At 52.0% G+C, this 18283-nt stretch overlaps 1 protein-coding gene across 7 annotated transcripts in view; it reads right to left on the minus strand.

Annotated features, from left to right (window-relative positions):
• Positions 1 to 16928, minus strand: part of LOC125957669 (mucin-5AC-like) — a 34546-nt gene extending 17618 nt beyond the window's left edge. Inside the window, exons 1-12 of one of the 7 annotated variants that reach the window (XM_049691787.1) lie at positions 16451 to 16928; positions 10669 to 10901; positions 9068 to 9646; positions 7532 to 8289; positions 7330 to 7449; positions 6977 to 7231; positions 5399 to 6879; positions 3978 to 4069; positions 3537 to 3890; positions 2778 to 3308; positions 790 to 1204; positions 157 to 492 (exon numbers count right to left, since the gene is read on the minus strand). In XM_049691787.1, coding sequence (XP_049547744.1) covers positions 157 to 492; positions 790 to 1204; positions 2778 to 3308; positions 3537 to 3890; positions 3978 to 4069; positions 5399 to 6879; positions 6977 to 7231; positions 7330 to 7449; positions 7532 to 7873 — 3926 coding nt within the window. In that variant the 5' untranslated portion in view covers positions 7874 to 8289; positions 9068 to 9646; positions 10669 to 10901; positions 16451 to 16928. The other 6 variants (XM_049691955.1, XM_049691702.1, XM_049691874.1 and 3 more) reach the window with 6 other exon arrangements.
• Positions 16929 to 18283: the final 1355 nt, after the last annotated feature.

Consider the following 18283-nt stretch of genomic DNA (forward strand, 5'->3'; position numbering starts at 1 on the left):
GGGGGGGGTGCCAATCTCTCGTGCGAGAAGTGACCCACATGTGGCGAAAATCAGCGACTGAACGACAATAACTACAACAACACAGAGCACAGCAAAGGGGGGAAGGGGGAAGGCAGGCATGCAAGATCCGACCAAGCAACAGGGTAGGGGGCTAACCTCTGGGCGAAGAAGTAGTTTCGCGTCACCTGCCCACCCGGCGTGGTCGTCGTGATGACGTGCAGGTTGCCGAGGCTGGCAGAGGCTGCACCAGCTAACCAGCGTGCACTATCTAGCGCAGTGTGGTAGTGGTAGTGCTGGTGTTGGTGGTGGTGGTGGTGCTGATGACGTGCCGTGTCCACGGTAGTAGCCGCGAGCTCGTGGCTCGTAGTACTACCACGGCTCACCACCACCGCCGCCGAATCGCCCTCCCGTTCCGAATCGGCGGCCTCGTAAATGCGGCGCAGCGGTTGGATGTCATCGGTGAAGCGTGGCCTTCGCCAGGGACGAAAAGCACTACCACCACCGACGATCCAAAGTGGCCGAAAGAGACAGAGAGAGAGAGAGAGAGAGAGAGAGAGAGAGAGAGAGAAAGAGAGAGAGAGAGAGAGAGAGAGAGAGAGAGAGAGAGAGAGAGAGAGAGAGAGAGAGAGAGAGAGGGAGAGAGGTAGAGCGCGCGAGAGTTTGGTAAATATGTTGGTACGGGTACGGGATACAAGAAGAACGGGACCCGGCGCCAAGGATACTGCAGAGAAAGGGAGAGAGAGAAAGAGAGGTGCAAAGGGGGAGCACCTCGGCGTGTGTGCCGCTTACCTCTTCAGCTGTGGCTGCTGCTGGGTGCTGTAGGAACCGATCGAAGTCCCAGTCGTCATCGTAGAAGTCGTCGTCTGCATTTTGCCACTGGTTGGAGTTGTCGTCGTCGCCGCCGTCGTCGTCGTCGTCGTCGTCGTCGTCGTCGTCGTTGATTGATTATCGGGCAGGTTCGGCACGAAACAGTCGGTCGAGTTGGGTGTGGCCGTGGTCGTTTCACCGGGCGTTGCACCGGTCATAACCGGCAGCTGCTGCACCGTGCCGGATTCGCCCGTGTCGCCCTCGAGCATCTGAAACAGATTGTCGTTGGCCGTCGCCTTGAGGTAGGAAATGCGGCGCATCTTCCGCTCGTCTTCCTCCATCGGTCGCTGCTGCGACGGTTGCTTAGCTCGCAGTATGATCGGAGGTCCAAGGCCATCTACAAGAAGCAGAAGTGAAGCGAAGGTTTATTAGTGATTAGCGATTCGATCCTGAACCTGAATAGCAAAACGATTCATTTCGAAGATCGGACAGTTGCCAACGTATGCAACGGAAGCCGTCGTTAGTAACCGCGCTATGCGTGGAAGGAGGAAGGGGTGCTGGTCAGTAGCAAACAGTAGTGAAGAGGAGGAGGGGTGTTAATGGGACGGAGAAAGGTCCATGCAAGACGACTTAAAACCTGGTACCAGTTGGAATCTGCACCGAAATATTCTTGCAAACTCAACTCAAAATTACCATATCTTTACGCTACCAAGGGAGTGTTACGTTGAATCTGGAAAAATAAAACAGTCGAAGAAGTGTCACAAATGCCCGATTTTACGGGCAAAAGTGAGTCGAATAGTTCTCAACCATTCTGAGATATCTTATTTTGATTACACAAAAACAAACTTACGACAGACGACAGTACAGTTTGACAATAATTTATGTGAAAAGATTTGAGATCCTACGTTCAACGTTTCATCAAAAGTTATGCAAACCATGGTGTCTACAGAAAAAGGAGTGTTATTCTTCATTTGTCCACCAATGATCGTGTATAAGTTTGATCAACGCATTGATCCCATTTCCGCATTGTGTACGACTTATAATCAACTATCGCATCTTTTGGACTACAACATGACGACAAGCTTATGCAAGGCCAATCTTGAAGCAATAGTAATTTAGGACTTAGGATAGGGTTAAGTATAACTTTAAGGGTCAAGAAGGCGTATTGTGCCCGTTGACCGTAAGATGGTAAAATAAATAAATAAATAAATAAATCTGATTTAGATAACTCATATAGATCATATAGATTGATTTCATAGGAAAAAGCTATCAATCCGCTAAATAAGTCAGGATTTTCGTTCCATCGATTCATATCGGACATCAATCAAAGGGAATCATTTATCACAGGAAAAGGACATGCAATAGAAATGTGAAAAAACCAAAAAGAGGGTTGGACAACTGAAAAAAACAGTAAAAGCAACAAAAATCATATACAAAACTAACGGATAAATTGAATCAATATTTCTCCTTGAAGTCAATAAAAAAGTTTCACAAAGACACCTGTCGTTGCTATGCAGCAACCTATTCTAATTGCAACAGGCTTTAACCTCTCTGCATTAGGAGTCATCTCACAGGCTTTGAATGCAAATTGCAGTTCTGCCTAGAGAGAAAGAGAAACAGGGAAACTGATAGCGAAAGAGAAAGAGAGAGAGAGAGAGAGAGAGAGAGAGAGAGAGAAAGAGACAGAGAGAAAGAAAGAAAAACGTAGAAGGAGAGGGTACAAAACACTCCAAGCGCGGTACAGCCTCGGATAATAGGGGGGGGAGAAGGACCTCATCTCCTTAACAGGCACGGGCACAGGCAAGGTGGCAGGCAGGCAAGGGCAGATGAGATGCGAGTTAGAGATGCGATGTGTTTAGCATAAACATGGCTAACATGGTGTTAAGGCGCAGGCAAGGCGCTGGCGCAGAGCGAGCTGCTTGCACTAGCAACAAATAATCTATTATCGAAAATGTGTCCGCTTGCTCCACCTGTGCATATGTTCAGCGTCGTTGGACGTGTCGGACCACGCGCCGGGGCCCGGTTTTCGTTGGTCGTCTGCAAACCGCCATTTGGTCCCATTAGGGGAGACAACGATCCAGCCAAAAAGGGTGACAGAGCGGCAGGTGCTGAAGTGGCAGTAGTAGCAGCAGTAGCGGCGGCGGCGGCGGCAGCAGCAGCAGCATTGATAGCAGCAGAAGCAGTAGCAGCATCGGCATGATTCGGTGTGGCCAGGACGCGTCGGCGACGCGACTGCTGCAACTGCGGCAGCGTATCGTCGGTGTCGCTATCTGTCTGTCGGCCTGCGGTGAACGGGCGGTTCCCCACCTCGACGATCGTCTGATTGCGGTGCATCGCTTTCCGCATCGCGCCCATCGGTATCGGCCGTTCGGCATCATTCGCGATCAACAGGGGCGGCGGCTGCAGCCAATGAGCTGCTGCAGCCAGGCTACCACCATCACTACCACTGTTTGGTAGCGGCGTAACGGCTGCCGTGGCTTGCACCCCTTGCAACCAAAAGGCTAACCATGACAACAAGACGGATCACCGGCCCACCACCAATCCCACAATCACCCATTTACCGCCAAACGAACGCCCAAAAAACACCAAACCGCTCCACCGAGCGAGCCCGACAGAAAAGAGTAGAGGAGAGGAGAGTAAATGAGTATCGGCAGCGCGAGGGTGTGCAAGGATCGCGGGGTGCGCTTGACCACCCCAACCCACCCCTCGAACCCTCGGACCATACTTACCGGTTGAGCTGCAGACCACATTTCGGTAGGAGTCGTCGGCACGGATCGGCTTCTGGCGCAGGATCGCTACGGCAAGGGGCGCAACCGGTGTGGACGGTTCCGGCTTCTCTGCCCGACCGTTGCTTTCCGACGAACCGGATGAAGGTGTACTACCACCGTCCAACGATGGTACTACTGCTGGTGATGCCGGTCGTGCCACCTTCGCCATCAGCTCTGATTGCGAGGGAGTTGATTCCACCGACAGCGACCGAACGCGACCTACTCCTCCTCCTCCTCCTCCTCCTCCTCCTCCTCCGCCTGTCGCTTTGTGTGTCGTCGAATCCGAATCGGAGCAAACGGATGGCGTTTGATCATCTGGAGAAGGAAGATAAAGATGAAAATGTAGGGAGTGATGTTAAACGCAGAGGCACGACGACGACGACGACGACGACGATAACTTACCCGTCGATCGGCACCAACCGGTGCTCTCTGCCTTCAGCTCAAACTCTCGCCGCCGCACGGCCACATTCGGTACGACCTGCTTCGTGTTAATGCTAGGATAATTGAAAAAAAGTGTTAAAAAGAAAAATAATATTAATTAATACACCAATGACTAATATTAAATAGCCACTTTTAACCATATTTGTAACATATACAATCTGTCAAGAATAGTCGATTTAAATCTAAATCGAAAGCCCAGTTTCGGATCAAGTTAGGTTTTTTTTCCTAGGCTGGTACAACTATTCTTAACTATTATGCAAAATTTGAGCGGAATCCGGCAACCCGTTTGATAACGCAATTTTTTAAGTATGTCGATATCTGTATAAGCGGCGTTTTTTTGTTTTATGGATTAAAACGACTCAAAACAAATGCCGTGAAGGGACTAGTTAAGTTTTGAGGAAAGTAAAAAGTCACAGGAAACTAATTCTAGTTAATACGGTGGTTGTTCGATGATATTTTTTGAGTTTTAGAGCGAAAAATAGGAAATTAAAAAATAAAAAATAAATCTTTTGGAACGAGTTCTGCTGCAACACGTTTCATGTCCAAAAAATAAATCAAAATGTTGCGAACCGATATGTTAAGTTCATGAAACAACTCTCTCAAGCTATAATAATGATTTTCGCACACCATATCTTTCACTTTATCGATGTTTTCATCGGTTAAGGAAGTTAATGAAAGACCAGAACTAGGCAAACTGATGGCATCGGTCCAACCCCTTTTAAAGGCTTTGTGCCACTCATATGGACGAGTTTTCGATAGAGTATTATTGCCAAAGGCCTTTTGCAACATTTTCAATGCATCGGTACACGACATTTCATTTGCAAAACAAAACTTTAAGCAAATTTTTTGTTTAACGTCGTCACCCATAATAACAAATCGCCGCTCACTACTGACATTGATTTACTTAAAAAATTGCTGTAAACCAACGGGTTGCCGGATTTCGCCCAAATTTTGCACAATAGTTAGAAAAGCTGTACCAGCGTAGGAAAAAAACCTAATTTGATCCGAAGACCCAGTCAGATTTAAATCGACTACTTCCAATACTTACGACCAATACTTTCTTGGCAGAATGTATAAGCACGGCCGTATGTTTCACTTTAAATCATTTGTCGTCATTTGTAATAGTCATTTGTAATAATCGTCGTCTAATTTCTATTTTCTTGCGTCCAAACTAACCAAGATTTTGGGCCTAAACCTTGGCGAAACCTTAGGAAACTGGTGGTTTGTCAGTTGTTTGAAAATTGAATGTTCGTTTGTTTGGGAAAAGTGGAACCTGAATGATGATTACTACGATTCAAATTTTTCTCCGGCTACGGTTACATTTTTGCCAATCTATTACGGACTGGACAAAGGGAGGGGGTAGCACGCACACTGGAACCTACCGGCTGAGTTCGCTTTTGTACAGATCCATTCGATCGATTCCTTCCGGTGACAGTGGACGGCCAGATTCGAACAGCTTCGCCTTCTCGGAGACCGCGTGCAGACTGTGCGCGGACAGGGGCAGCGCACCAGCACCACCACCACCGGACGTACCTGACATCGCGGACATCGTCGTATCGTCAAACGTCTGCTCGGATGGTATGGTCAAGTGGAGCGGTTCCGAATGGCGATCTGTTGGCAAACGGCCTCCACCTCCTCCGTTATCCAGCCCCTTATTACCGCCTACTTCACCACCGGTAAAGAAAAGCTCCCGAATAGCGGACAGATTGGAGGCGTGCGATGGAGGCTGTGCCGCACCGTACGGCTTGGCGGCGGTACTCGCATTCGGCGGCGAGCGTGTTCCGGATGCGGTCACCAACGACGGCGAAGATGATGCCGACGACGGTGATGGTGCGGAGTTTAGGAGTGTTGTACCTGCTAGCGGTGGTGCCGCTACCGACCGCAAACCACCACCATTGGTGACCGATGCTGCTGCTGCCGCCGTCGGTGGCCAAACGGATTTCTGTAACCGATTCGGTCGACCGTAAAACTCGCGTTGCTGCACATCACCCCCAGCACCACCGACGACGGCTGCGGCCATCATCGGTTTCGGTGGTACGGTGGGTCGGGATGCTGCTGCTGCTGCTGCTGCTGCCGTAGTGGTAGTGGTGGTGGCAACAACAATAGCCTCCCCACCAGCAGCCGCTCCTCCACGGCTTGCCGATCGGGCTCGAGCGAGACCATCGACTTCCGCGGCGGAAGGTACAGTTGGTACGGGACGCCGCAGAAACTCCTCCTTTTGCTCGAGACTCTTGCGCAACCGCGACATAATTGCACTATCTCCGTCACCGAGCGCCACATAGCTACCGCTCGTCTCTCTCGTCATCGCGTACTCGGACTGCTCGTGCTGCTGCTGCTGCTGCAAGCCTTGATACTGCTTGGACAAATACTGATGCTGCTGTTGCTGCTGTTGTTGCTGCTGCTGGTGTTGGTGTTGGTATAGGACATCGCTTTCGACGCTAGACGGTGACGGTTGCCTAGCGAGGAATGCAGGCGGCCCTTTCATCGTCAACTGAGTAGTTATCGGCGGTTGGTTGCTGCTGCTGCTGCTGTTGCTGCTGCTGGTCCCCAGCTTCGGTACCTCGGCATAGATGGCGTGCTTGCTGCTGCTACTGCTGCTGCCAACGTTCGCCGTCGTCGTCGGCGTCGTATCCATTGCGTCGCCAGTCGGCCCACCCTTGCGCCCACCGATACCGTCCACGGTCACTATCTCCTGCAGCGCGCTGTACAGTGATTCCTGTTTCTCTTGCACCCCGGCCACCGTCAGCAGCGCCCCGGTTTGCCCCGGTGATGGCTTCACCTTCGGGTGCAGCACCCTCGGTGCGTACACCTGCGGCTGGGGCCGCTGGTTCGTTTCCGGATTGTGGGCCGTTTCGCTAAAAAACTAAAAAAAAAATCGATCGAAGATGGATGGATCAGTTACACAAAAGCTAGCTCAAAAGTGCCGACGCCGACGCCGACCGAAGAAACACCACCCCTACCGTTTGCAGGATATCGAAGTTCTTCGGCACCACCTGTAGGGTGAGCGTTTTGGGTGTCTGCTGTATGGTGGCGACCACCTGCGAGTACGGTATCGAGGTGACGGGCACCCCGTTTACAGCCAACAACCGATCGCCCTCCTGTAGCCCGGCCAGATGTGCCGGCGTGTTCTGGTGTACCTTCTTCACGAACACCGTATCCATGGGATGCACAAAGTTCAGTATTCCGACGCCCGGTATCGTGCTGGTGGAGGATTCCTGCAAATGCAAGAGACGATAGCAATTGGTGAATAATTAGAGCAAGAAGGGAGGTGGGGGGGGGGGAGGAAGTGGGAAACCCGGGGGCGACGACCTACCGTTACCGAATCCGGTGGGTAGACGATGAAGTGGCGCAACGTGAACCCGAAATCCCCATTATGCCGGTGCAGTATCACGATCCGTGGTCCACTCACAACACCAGCAGCCATTGGGTTCATCTGTACCGAACGAAGAGAATTCAAAGGATCGTTAAGCACCCGTTTCGTTTTGCACATCCTCATAACACACAGCAAAACGCACCTGATGATGATTCCGCTGTTGCATCGTGGTCGAGGTTGCGGTGGCGAACGAAGCTGGTGGTTGCGTGAATGGCGACGACGATGACGACGGTTGCTGTTGGTGCTGATGCACCATCCCCGGTGATTGCACATGAAAGGGGATATTAGAATGAGGTGGGGGAGGAGCGCGGATGGGGGTCGGATGTGGATGGACTATAGTGGTGTGGCCACGCGGCGCCATCAGCATCATCGGCATCAACGTTTGCGACGGTGATGGCATGGCGGTCAGCAAGGTTGGTACGTTGGTCGGCATTGTTCCACTGCCGCTGCCACTGCCGCCCGTTGGCCCTTCTCTGTCGGCCATTCCTTTTCCTCTCTCTCTCTCTCTTTCTCTCTTTCTCTCGTGTCCCGCGTTGTATCCACTCCGGGTGCGCGCGCGCCCCACACCTGCAACCCTTTCGCGACGAAAGTGATTACGACGCCCGTCCCGTCTGTTCGATTCCGCGGCTACCAGCACCTACTGCACGGTGGCAGTACGACTGCAACGCCCAGGCGAGTGCATACAACAATGGGCTAGCAGTATATTCCACCATTTCGCACTTGCCAACGCCAACGGTTCCGTCTGCATGAATCACTAGCGAATTATTGCTCCTTGCACTCCCTCTTCGCTTGGCACGGACAATTACTTCCCGGAAGAGGGCCGGAAAGGGTACGGACGACCGGGGGGAGGGATTTATTGCTCACCACCGACGACTAATCGAGGCCTTGGCTTCCTCTAATCTAAAAATACAAAACAAACAAACGCATAAAAGTGCATTAAGATGATGAAAACGCGCTCACAATACCAAAAAAAAAACACCGATTTTATAGCCAAACCACAAAATTCACCAGAGTATGGTGTGCCACCCCCCCCCCCCCCTCCCTCTCGGACACATTACGGATCACGGGTGCAGGGACGGCACACACGTGTTGCACGGTTGCGTCGAACCGGACCACCTGGTCCGGTCGCTTGAATTTTAAGGTTTGGTTTTTGTTTTTTGTTTTTTTTTGATCGCGCAGATTGGACTTTGCAGCGTCAGCGTTGCCGGTGGCCACTGGCCAATTCCTGGTTTTCCAAACCGTGCCTTGCGACGATGTGTGTGTGTGTGTGTGTGTGTGTGTGTGGGTGCGCGGGTGCGGGGCAGCACAATCGGCACGGCTTAAGCCAATATTGTTCCTGCGGCCTGCTACAAAAAAGATTGAACACCCGACATTTGGCGGAGTTCCATTTATTTTTTGCCGTCCGCTTATCCGTTCCACGGGAAGCTGCTGGGTGTGCCGGAGGAGTAGAAGGAGAAGGAGGAGGAGGAGGAGTAGGAGGAGGAGGAGGAGGAGGAGGAATAATAATAGTAACAAGTATTGCACTGCCCTGCCCGAGAGGCGTGGGTTTTTCCCATTTTCAGGGACATCTTTTTCGATCTCCTCGGTGTTCCGAGATTCACCGGATGCCCACAACCCTGGGGCCGCTGATTCATCGCTGCGCTCACTATCCATTGAACGAACCCATTCCTGTACTCACCTGCAGGAAACCAGGGCAGCGGTAATGGTACTTGTACCTGTACCCAGGGTTGAGCGTTGGGAGGGGAAGATACGACTGTATCTCTCCCCTCCTTCCCTCCTTCTTCTCAGTCTCGCACACAAATACTGATTGCAGACGACGAGTAACGTTTGGTGTTGTTTGATTTGATTGGCTCGGTTGAGAGTTGCAACGGGAGCGTTGATCGTGGACAACAAGTTGTTGACAACAACAAACTGACAGCCGACCGCTTGCTTCCGATAATCAGGGCCCGGGGGGGAATGGCAGACACGCACTGGCACCACGGCACAATGCACACGTACCGTCGTGTTTTGTCTCGTTTGTCTTGGAACCGATCACGAGCACTTGGAACGGGAATCCACTTTTCGATGCACTTTTGCTATCGGCACGCACGCACTATAGTAGAGTGTCTCGTCTCCCGGGGAGGTTGCTGCTGCCGTTTCCTACTGCCAATCTCGGTCACTGCCGCTCCACTACTGAGCGTTACGGTTGGCCACACACGCACAGACCAAGCACAGAGCACACACCGTCACTGCGTGGCACGCGGTCACTGCGTCGGGTCTGTGATTGAACGGGTACGGGTTACGGGTGGTGTGTTGATGCCGGTGCAGGAACCATCCAGGCACCGTATCAGGAGCAGGAACGGCGCACGTCGAACGGTCGAGCAGCAATAAAGAAGCCGAATGAGAATGAGAAGAGAATGAGTTAAAGAGGGGGAAGAGAAGGATAGGGAAATAACAATCACACCAATCAACGCAACACACACACACATACACAGACAAGCACAGGCAAGCACACACAGGGATGCGCACGCGCACACACGCTACGCACTCATTTGCATACGGCGGTGACAGTGAACTGCTGCTGCTGCCAACAGTCGGCCCCATCGAATCATTACTCTATCGCACACACACACACACACACACACACTCTGCCAGCAGCGAGCGCACACACACACACAGACACACTCGCATGCACGCAAAACAGTTTAAAGTGGTGTGTGCGCGCGCTCGCCTTTTTAATTCGTCGTTTGAACGAAATACCAATAGCAAGAAGAAGACGAACACACACACACACACACACACAAACACACAACACCCGCACGCAAGCACGCACCACGAAGCCCCAAAGGAACGGGTTCGATAGAGAGGTGCGCGGGGGGAGAGAGGGCCCCGAGCGCGCTAGAGTGTGGGATGAGCCAGAATCGGAAAAACAAACACACGACCGCACACCAAACCACGCTGCTTTCTCTCTCGCCAACGTCGTCGTCGTCGTCGTTGTCGTGGCGATGGGAAGGAAAGGGAGTTCGAGGAAGCTGGCCCGCTGGCCACATCCCGATGGTACACACACACACACACCTATCTCTCAACCCCCCATTTCAGCTCTCTCTATACTCGCTTCTCGTTTGACCGGAGTCGAAGATGGCACAAGGCACCCGTATCGTCAAGCGTGTGAATTTGTGTGATGTGTGCGTCTCTCTCTCTCTCTCTCTCTCTCTCTCTCTCTCTCTCTCTCTCTCTCTCTTTCTTTCTTTTTCTCTCTCTCTACGGTGGACGTCCACGTTATGGTCAGTGATTGCTCACCATCCACCAGCTTGGTTCTTTTTCTCTTTCGCACAAACACACAAGCGGCAACGCGGTTCATTTCCCCAAGAAGTGGTTGGGGGGCATGCTCTTTCTCCTTTGGACCACCGACGCCATCGCCGCCGCCGCCGCCGCCGCCGCTATCGTTGCCGCCGAAATGCTGTGTGTGTGATGTGCTGGGTCTGATGTGATGTGATGATGATGATGAAGATGATGCTGGATGTCTGCACGGTCTGCATGGCACCCGCAGTTGCACACCGAAACAGGACGGGTTGAGGGGAGAGAAGTAATTTTGGATATCAGAAGGTATCGGAGTTCGGTCTGTCTGCTGCTGCCGCTGCTGAGATGACGTCAGGGTTGGGGATTGAAGGGAACAAACGGACGGAGGAAGTGGCAAGGAGGGGAGGAGAATGACGGGGCTAGCAGGCCAGAGGCTGTGTGTCATTGCATTGGCTAAAGATAAATCATTTCGTTATTGGCGTGCCGTGTTGGTTTCGGCTCGGCCATGCGTTTGGTGGTTGATCGAAGAGAGAACGAGAGGAAGAGAGAGAGAGAGAGAGAGAGAGAGAGAGAGAGAGAGAGGAAGAGAGAGAGAGAGAGTGGATGCGTCCAGCCAACTCCCAGGACACGGTGCGCAGATAGAGTGACCAGCAGCAGCAGTTTCGATGTTTTGTTTTTCGAAATTTCGAATTTTACCCACCAGGCACCAGGAGCACGAAATGCCGGTGACGAGAAAGATGGCGATGAAAATGTTGCATTGCTGCATTCGATTTTTGACATTTTGCTACACTACACACTCAACTAGCGAACGGTCACTGCTACTAGAGGCCGGGCCTCAAGGGCGGACCAAAAAAGGAAAGGAAAGGTCTACACCGGCGGCGGTCCGGCGTTACTTCGACACTATGGGATTATCTGCAGAAGGAATACTCTTTGCGAATTGCGTTGCGTTGCGTTGCGTTGCAGGGACCAGTCAAAAGGGACAAGAACAAGAGAGGAAGAGAGAGAGAGAGGGAGACGAGGAGAGGAGCCAGCGAAATTCGTCGTCAAGCTTCTCGAGGAAAGCACTCAACATTTCGTTTTGGGTTTGTTGTTTACAAATCACAAATCCTTCGCTTTCTTCCCTATTCCCTAACGAATTCAGAGGGGGAGGGAACGAATTCGGAGGAGGAGAAGGAGGAGGAGGGGGCGGGGGGAATGGATACTCCGGACGATGAAACCGAAAAACATCGCACGCACCTGAAACCTGCCGCCGGTTGCCAAAAATTCGGACAACGGTCGTCGGTCGTTTCGGAATTTGATTGTCCAAAGTAACACACACACACACACTGTGGAGAATTATATCTGGTAACCCCGTCGCGTGCTGCAAGGGGTTTAGGAGCGATGCGATGGCGGAGCGGGCGGGTTTTTTTTTGGCGTTTGGCATTTTGTACGCCAAGAAGTGAGGCCGCTGCCTACTGGCGCTGGTCCACGTTTGTTGAGGAGCCCGCCCGCCCGCCGACCGCTCCTCCCTTCCCTATCTTCTTCTTATCCGTCCAAGGACCACCCACTCCCACTCACCCGGTGCGGCAGTGGCAGCGGAGGGACCGTGCACCCGTGACCCGTGCTTCCGTTCCGTTGGTCCGTTGTGAGGTGTTAATTTTTAAATAGCTCATTCCCGCCAGCCTACTTCACCTTCATCCCCCTCCCTTTCCTCCTCTTTCTCTCTCTCTCTCTCTCTCTCTCTCTCTCTCTCTCTCTCTCACACACACACTCTCTCTCTCTCACTCTCTCTCTCTCTCTCTCTCTCTCACTCTCTCTCTTCAACTCACAAACACACAGCACATTCCTGCGGTTCAGGTGCGCGCGAAACCGAAAAGCATATTCTAACCGACACGAAGGTTTCAGTTCGTTCTGTCCTTCCGATGGATCGCCAGGGTACCAGGGGGGGGGGGGGGAGACCTCGCGGGCCCAAAAACGGACGCGGGCGGAAAGGGGAGCCGTGTTCCATCATTCTTTCGCTCGCCGCAAGTCTGGCGGTTTTGCTGCGCGGATTTGCTATCGGAAGATGCGAGGTGTCCTTCAGCTGTCCGGCTCTGCGCGGGGCGCGAAGACGGAGACTCGGGTCACAATTCGGTCGCAACCTTCCCGTCAGCCCCCCCCTCCCCTCCCTTCCTCATCTCCTTCTTGCGTTCCTTGCACTGGGGCTTCGTCATCGGCGGTGGCCGGCGCGCGGACACTTTGTGGAGTGGTTTTCTATTTATGGAATCGTCGGACGTACAATGTGTGTTTGAACCGCCCGCCCGCCCGCCCGCCCGGAACGAGAGGAATGGAATGGCAGCACTACTGGTGTGTGTGTGTGTGTGTGAAGGAGGCAGGTGACTCAGCGCAGTTCTGATCCCTAGAGGGATCCTAACAGGACACCCACAGAGAGTCCTGGTGGCACATAATTGATCAACTTCGCAACTTCGACTCCGAGCGGGAGGAACAGCAAACAGCCGGGACGGGGTTGATTGGTGCGCCGGATCAACAAGTGTGCATCAACCAGGCTTTACCACCACCACCACTCGCCCCCTCCCCTAACGCGAAACTCGCGATTACATCATCCGAGCGCAACAGCGCACCAGGAATGCTATGTTGTGGCGGTACACACACACACACACACACACACACACACACACACACACACACACACACACACACACACACACACACACTCACACACAGCCATGCATTCCATCATATCACCGCTAAAAGGGACCATGATACCACGGCCCCTCCCTCCAACCCCACCCCCTCTTCTAAAACATTTCAGACAATTTCCGCCATCGCAGTAATTGATAATAATTGATAGGCACAACAAATGCACCAGGGGTGTGGGGGAAGGGTGGGGCTAGATATGCGCGCCGCCATTCGCCATTCGCCGCAACGCCTACATCGCGAGGGATAGGGAGGGGGGGCTGATGTTTTGATTTGGCCTCCCTGTCCACTCCCTTCCACTCCCTTCCAGCGGTAGGCGCGCAGGTCCTACAGAAAACAAACGATAGAGAGAGAGGGGGGTGGGTGATTTTTTGGGCCAACCACCATCACCCTCCGTTCCAGCCTCCTTGACATTCATCGCATAACAAAAACAAAAAAAAAACAAAAAAAAAAGAAACAGTTTGGAGGACGAATAGGAGACCTCCAAGACGCGTTCTCCTCTGCGGTCTCAGCGGCCTTTTACTTTAGCGTGGCCATCGTAGCCCTTACACATGAGGGGAAATGGGGCCCGGGGGGAGGGGGGGCACTGACACGATAGGTGGGGAAACACCGGCCCCGTGTCTTCCTCCGTGTCCGACCTTCCGTTCCCTTTTTTTTCTCTTGCTATTTTGCGTGTTTTACTCACGATCTAGGCAAAGAAAAGGTGGTAGTAAATGGGAGGGACGAAGGAGAGGGAGGGGGGGGGGGGGGGGCGAGGATTTTACAATCCAACCCACGCACCCAAACCGGTAGTCCGCGCTGCCAGTCTCAGGGCTCAGGCTAAAAAACCCGAGGAGCAGCAGCAGCAGCAGCAGCAGAGAACATGGAGCGCGCGACGCGACGCAACGCGACGCAACGCGACGCAACGCGCGTCTCGACGGCTCACTAACGACGACATCGTGGAAAAGAAACCAATGATCAGGTCGGGGTGCTGCGAGCAGATTCGCAGGCGATCGTCACATGCACACACCACATCGCAGAGACTGGCATACACATACACATATGTGAGCGCGCGCGCGCGCGCAGCGAACGCAGGCGGCAGGTATTCGGCGGCATGGACGACATCGTCGTCGTCATCGTCGCATCATCGCTGCTTTCAGGGTGTCCCTACATTGCGTGAAAAGTTTGCGTCGCACGTGCAATCTTTTCACGGCACATGGAAAGTTCATACATAAAAAATATTGGTGTGTGTAGAACAACGTGCGATCGCACGTCGAATGAGCTACTTTGAGCGCATGCGATACACTGAAACGAATAACCTTAAACATACATGCGCGCATAGCTTTTTTCAAAAAAATAAATTTTAAGCTGCTCCGTAAACATGTAACGCGGCATTTTACTGTAGCCCGCTTCGTACATGTAAACAAACCCTTGCGATCTGTGCGTGGAGACTTTTTCATGTTTTAAATTCAACTAGCTGTTTAAATCAAAGTAAATTGCAGGAAACTATTGTGCGGTGTGCGCTTTAACTTGCATTTGGACTTGGATGGGACTTCGATGTATTGAAATGAATGAAAATGATGGAATCTGCAATGGGCAGAAGATTCTTCTTCTTGATCTTCTTCATCTTCTTCAAGAGAATCAACCCGTGCGACCGTATGTCAAAAGTGTGTTTCATTCTGGTGGAAATAAGTAGACCTTTTCATGCGACGTGTCAGGCAAACTTTTCACGCAATGTAGGGACACCCTCATGCTGCTGCGTGTCATGTGTGTGCGCGCGCGTGTGTGGGTGCGCGTGTATGTGCGCGATGGCGAAAGCATAGACAAGCGAGACAGAGAGAGTGAGACAGGGAGTGTGTGTGAGTGAGAGACAGAGAGTGTGAGAGAGAGAGAGAGAGAGAGAGAGAGAGAATGAGAGAAAGGGGCCATCGCGCTCAAGATCATGTGCTTGTAGGTTTGCTGACAAGACAAGCTGGTGAAGGCAAGACTGACTGACTGACTGACTGCTGCAGAGGGGGGGGGGGTCCTCCTCCCCACCTCCTCCCTCAACCGAAGACACGACAGTCAGAGTGGACCTTCTGGAAGCAAACAACTCTAGTGCTTTTCGCGGTCCCGCGTATGACATAAACAACAATGCGCAACACATCACGCACCGAGCACACCACAGAGCGACAGACATACATACACACACACACACACACACAGACCAACAGAGACACAATCTATCTCGAAGCGGTTGGTGATGGCGACGAGCGCGCGCGAGTCTCGTGCGAATTGGTCAGCACAGGGGAGACGATCCATTGCCACCTCCGAGAAAGCCGGAGGGAAGAGGGATGGGGGGGGGGGGGAAGCTGCAATGTAGTGAGAGCACTTCTGTTGATGTTGCTATGGAGGCTCATACGAGCACCAGCGTACCAGCAGCAGCAGCAGTAACAGTAGCAGCAGTAGTGCTGTGCTGCCGTGTGCCAAGTACGCCAAGAGAGAAAGAGAGAGAGAGAGACAGACAGAAAACCAGGAAGAGAAAGGAAGCGAACGGGAGCGCGAGATGCATCTGAGGCTGAGCGGCAAGAGCGGCTGTCGGCGGCAGCGGCGGCGGTCGAGGCTATCGTCGCATGATGGTGGCGGCTTTCCCATCTGCGATCCGCGGCGTTCACATCTGCGCGGCTCTCTCGACACACACACACACACACTCTCTCTCTCTCTCTCTCTCTCTCTCTCTTTCTCTCTCTTTCGCTCTCTCGCTCTCTCTTCTGACGCCAGCCACCGGGAGGAATGGGGGGGCCTATAGACGGCAACGACGGGAACGACGCAAGACACATTTGCACGCACGCACGCACGATCAAGGACGGGACGGTAACCATGAGCCAACCATAAAACGCAGCAGTAGCGCAGAGCGTCGTAATGGCGGCAGAGCAGTGGTTGGTGGAGCGGAGGTGAAGGAGGAGGAGAGGTTGTAGGGCCGATTCCATTACCCAACGGAAACTGGTAATCCTGGCAAGAACGCTGCGCTGCGCTCCGCTGCGCGATCGAATCGCGTCGCGTGATGACGATGAGGAACCGCGACGACGCGAGGAACGACGATCACAGACGACGCACACGCACAGGTACACAAACCAAAAGCACTCACCTCACAGGCGCGCGGGTTATTTGAATGCAAGGCTACGCACTACTACGTCGAGCAACAAAACAATAATCGTACTACACCCGACACACACGCGCGCGCGCGCTCACAACCCGAACAACAAATCAAACTCAACGCACAACAACGACGAAGACGACGACGCGGTGGTGGTGATGGTGGCGAGGTAACACAGCGGAGGAAAATGCAAACCAACCGCAGGCACAAGCACAAGCACAACAACAATAACAACAAAAACAGCAACCAAATTTACACAAGAAAATGGAAAAATTCAAACGATACGATATGGATACGAACGAAAAGAATGGCGATGACGATGATGATGATGATGGTGATGATGAAGGTGAATGATGACGACGATGGAAGGGCTCGGAGAAGGTCTCTGCACAGAGCACGGACCCCGACGATAAACGGCTCGCGTCCCACTGGCCACCAGCTCGTCGGCCCAGGTGACAGCTCGTCGGGTACGCACACACACTCTGGCTGTCACTCTCTTCTCTCTCTCTCTCTCTCTCTCTCTCTCTCTCTCTCTCTCCTTCTCTTTCTCTCTCTCTCTCTCTCTCTCTCTCTCTCTCTCTATCTATCTCTCGCTTAGAGATCCGCACCAGCCGCGGTTTCCCCGGGTTGGTGGCCAATAGTCAACGTGATTCGTGCGGCTTGGCGTTCGGGTATTCTCGTCCTCCATACCGCATTTCCCCCCACCCCGCCCGCACGTGTGCGACGTCAATGAACGCGGCACCTAAAATGACAAGACAGTCGAGACGGAAGAGAAAAAAAACAAGGGTAAAAAAGAGAATTTCGATGCTCTGGTGGTTTTGTGACAGTTGCTGTCATTGGTCGACGCACGCACGCACGCACTCAGCGTTAATTCAATGTGCGCGTGTCGCCCGTACTTTGACGGTGGCTGTAACGCGGTTTTCCCGGAATGGATCTTCCCCTTTTGTGTGACCCCCGGTTGGCAATAATATTGCTTGATTCTTCGCATATTATACGCAAAAGTAGTTCCCTTTTGTTTTGTTTCATAAATAAATGTGGTTTCATTTAAATTTGAAAGCAAATACAGGGTGCGCCATCTTGACAGGACCTATTTAAATGTAGAATAACTCCGCCATTTTTCAGCTTTCAGCGATTTGGACAAACCGGCCAGTTTCTAAAACTTCAGTGTATGCTATTTTATAGATCTACGGGTTAAAAACAGCGGGCTGATATTGTATTGCGGAACGTTGATAAAAATCCTTCAACTATGAAAACTATGTACCAGGTGTATGCACATGAAAACGCCCTCCATGTTCTTATAGCGATATATATGCCAAATGGGACTGTAGAACCATCCTCAATGTTTCTTTTTGTTCGTTCGGCATCTGGTAATCCAAATCAATGCGCAATAGTTCTAATTTCGCACTACAACCAATATTTCCATTGTGTACAAAATGGCAAGTTCCGTCCCTTAAAACTGCAAAATGCGGACATCGTTCATTTTCTGCTTCCATTTTAAAAAAATAGGCGACATAATCGCATCAAATGCTTCTTGAAGCTTATGGTGAGCATGCTCTTCATAAAACACAGTGCAAAGAGTGGTTTTAAAAATTTAAAAATGGCGATTTTGATGTGACAAACGAGAATCGCGAGAAATTACCAAAAACGTTTGAAGACACCGAATTGCTTGCCGTATTGGGCGAAACGGTTATTATCAAGCTATACGAGCAATGCTCTATCGATTTTGGACCGTGATTTTGGAAATTGATAAAACAGACCGATATTGGTCGATGAAAATGCTCCGCCACACCGTGGAAAACCGGCGAAGAAGACTATACAAAACCT

This window comes from Anopheles darlingi, chromosome X, assembly GCF_943734745.1.
Source record: "Anopheles darlingi chromosome X, idAnoDarlMG_H_01, whole genome shotgun sequence".
Lineage (NCBI taxonomy): Eukaryota > Metazoa > Arthropoda > Insecta > Diptera > Culicidae > Anopheles > Anopheles darlingi.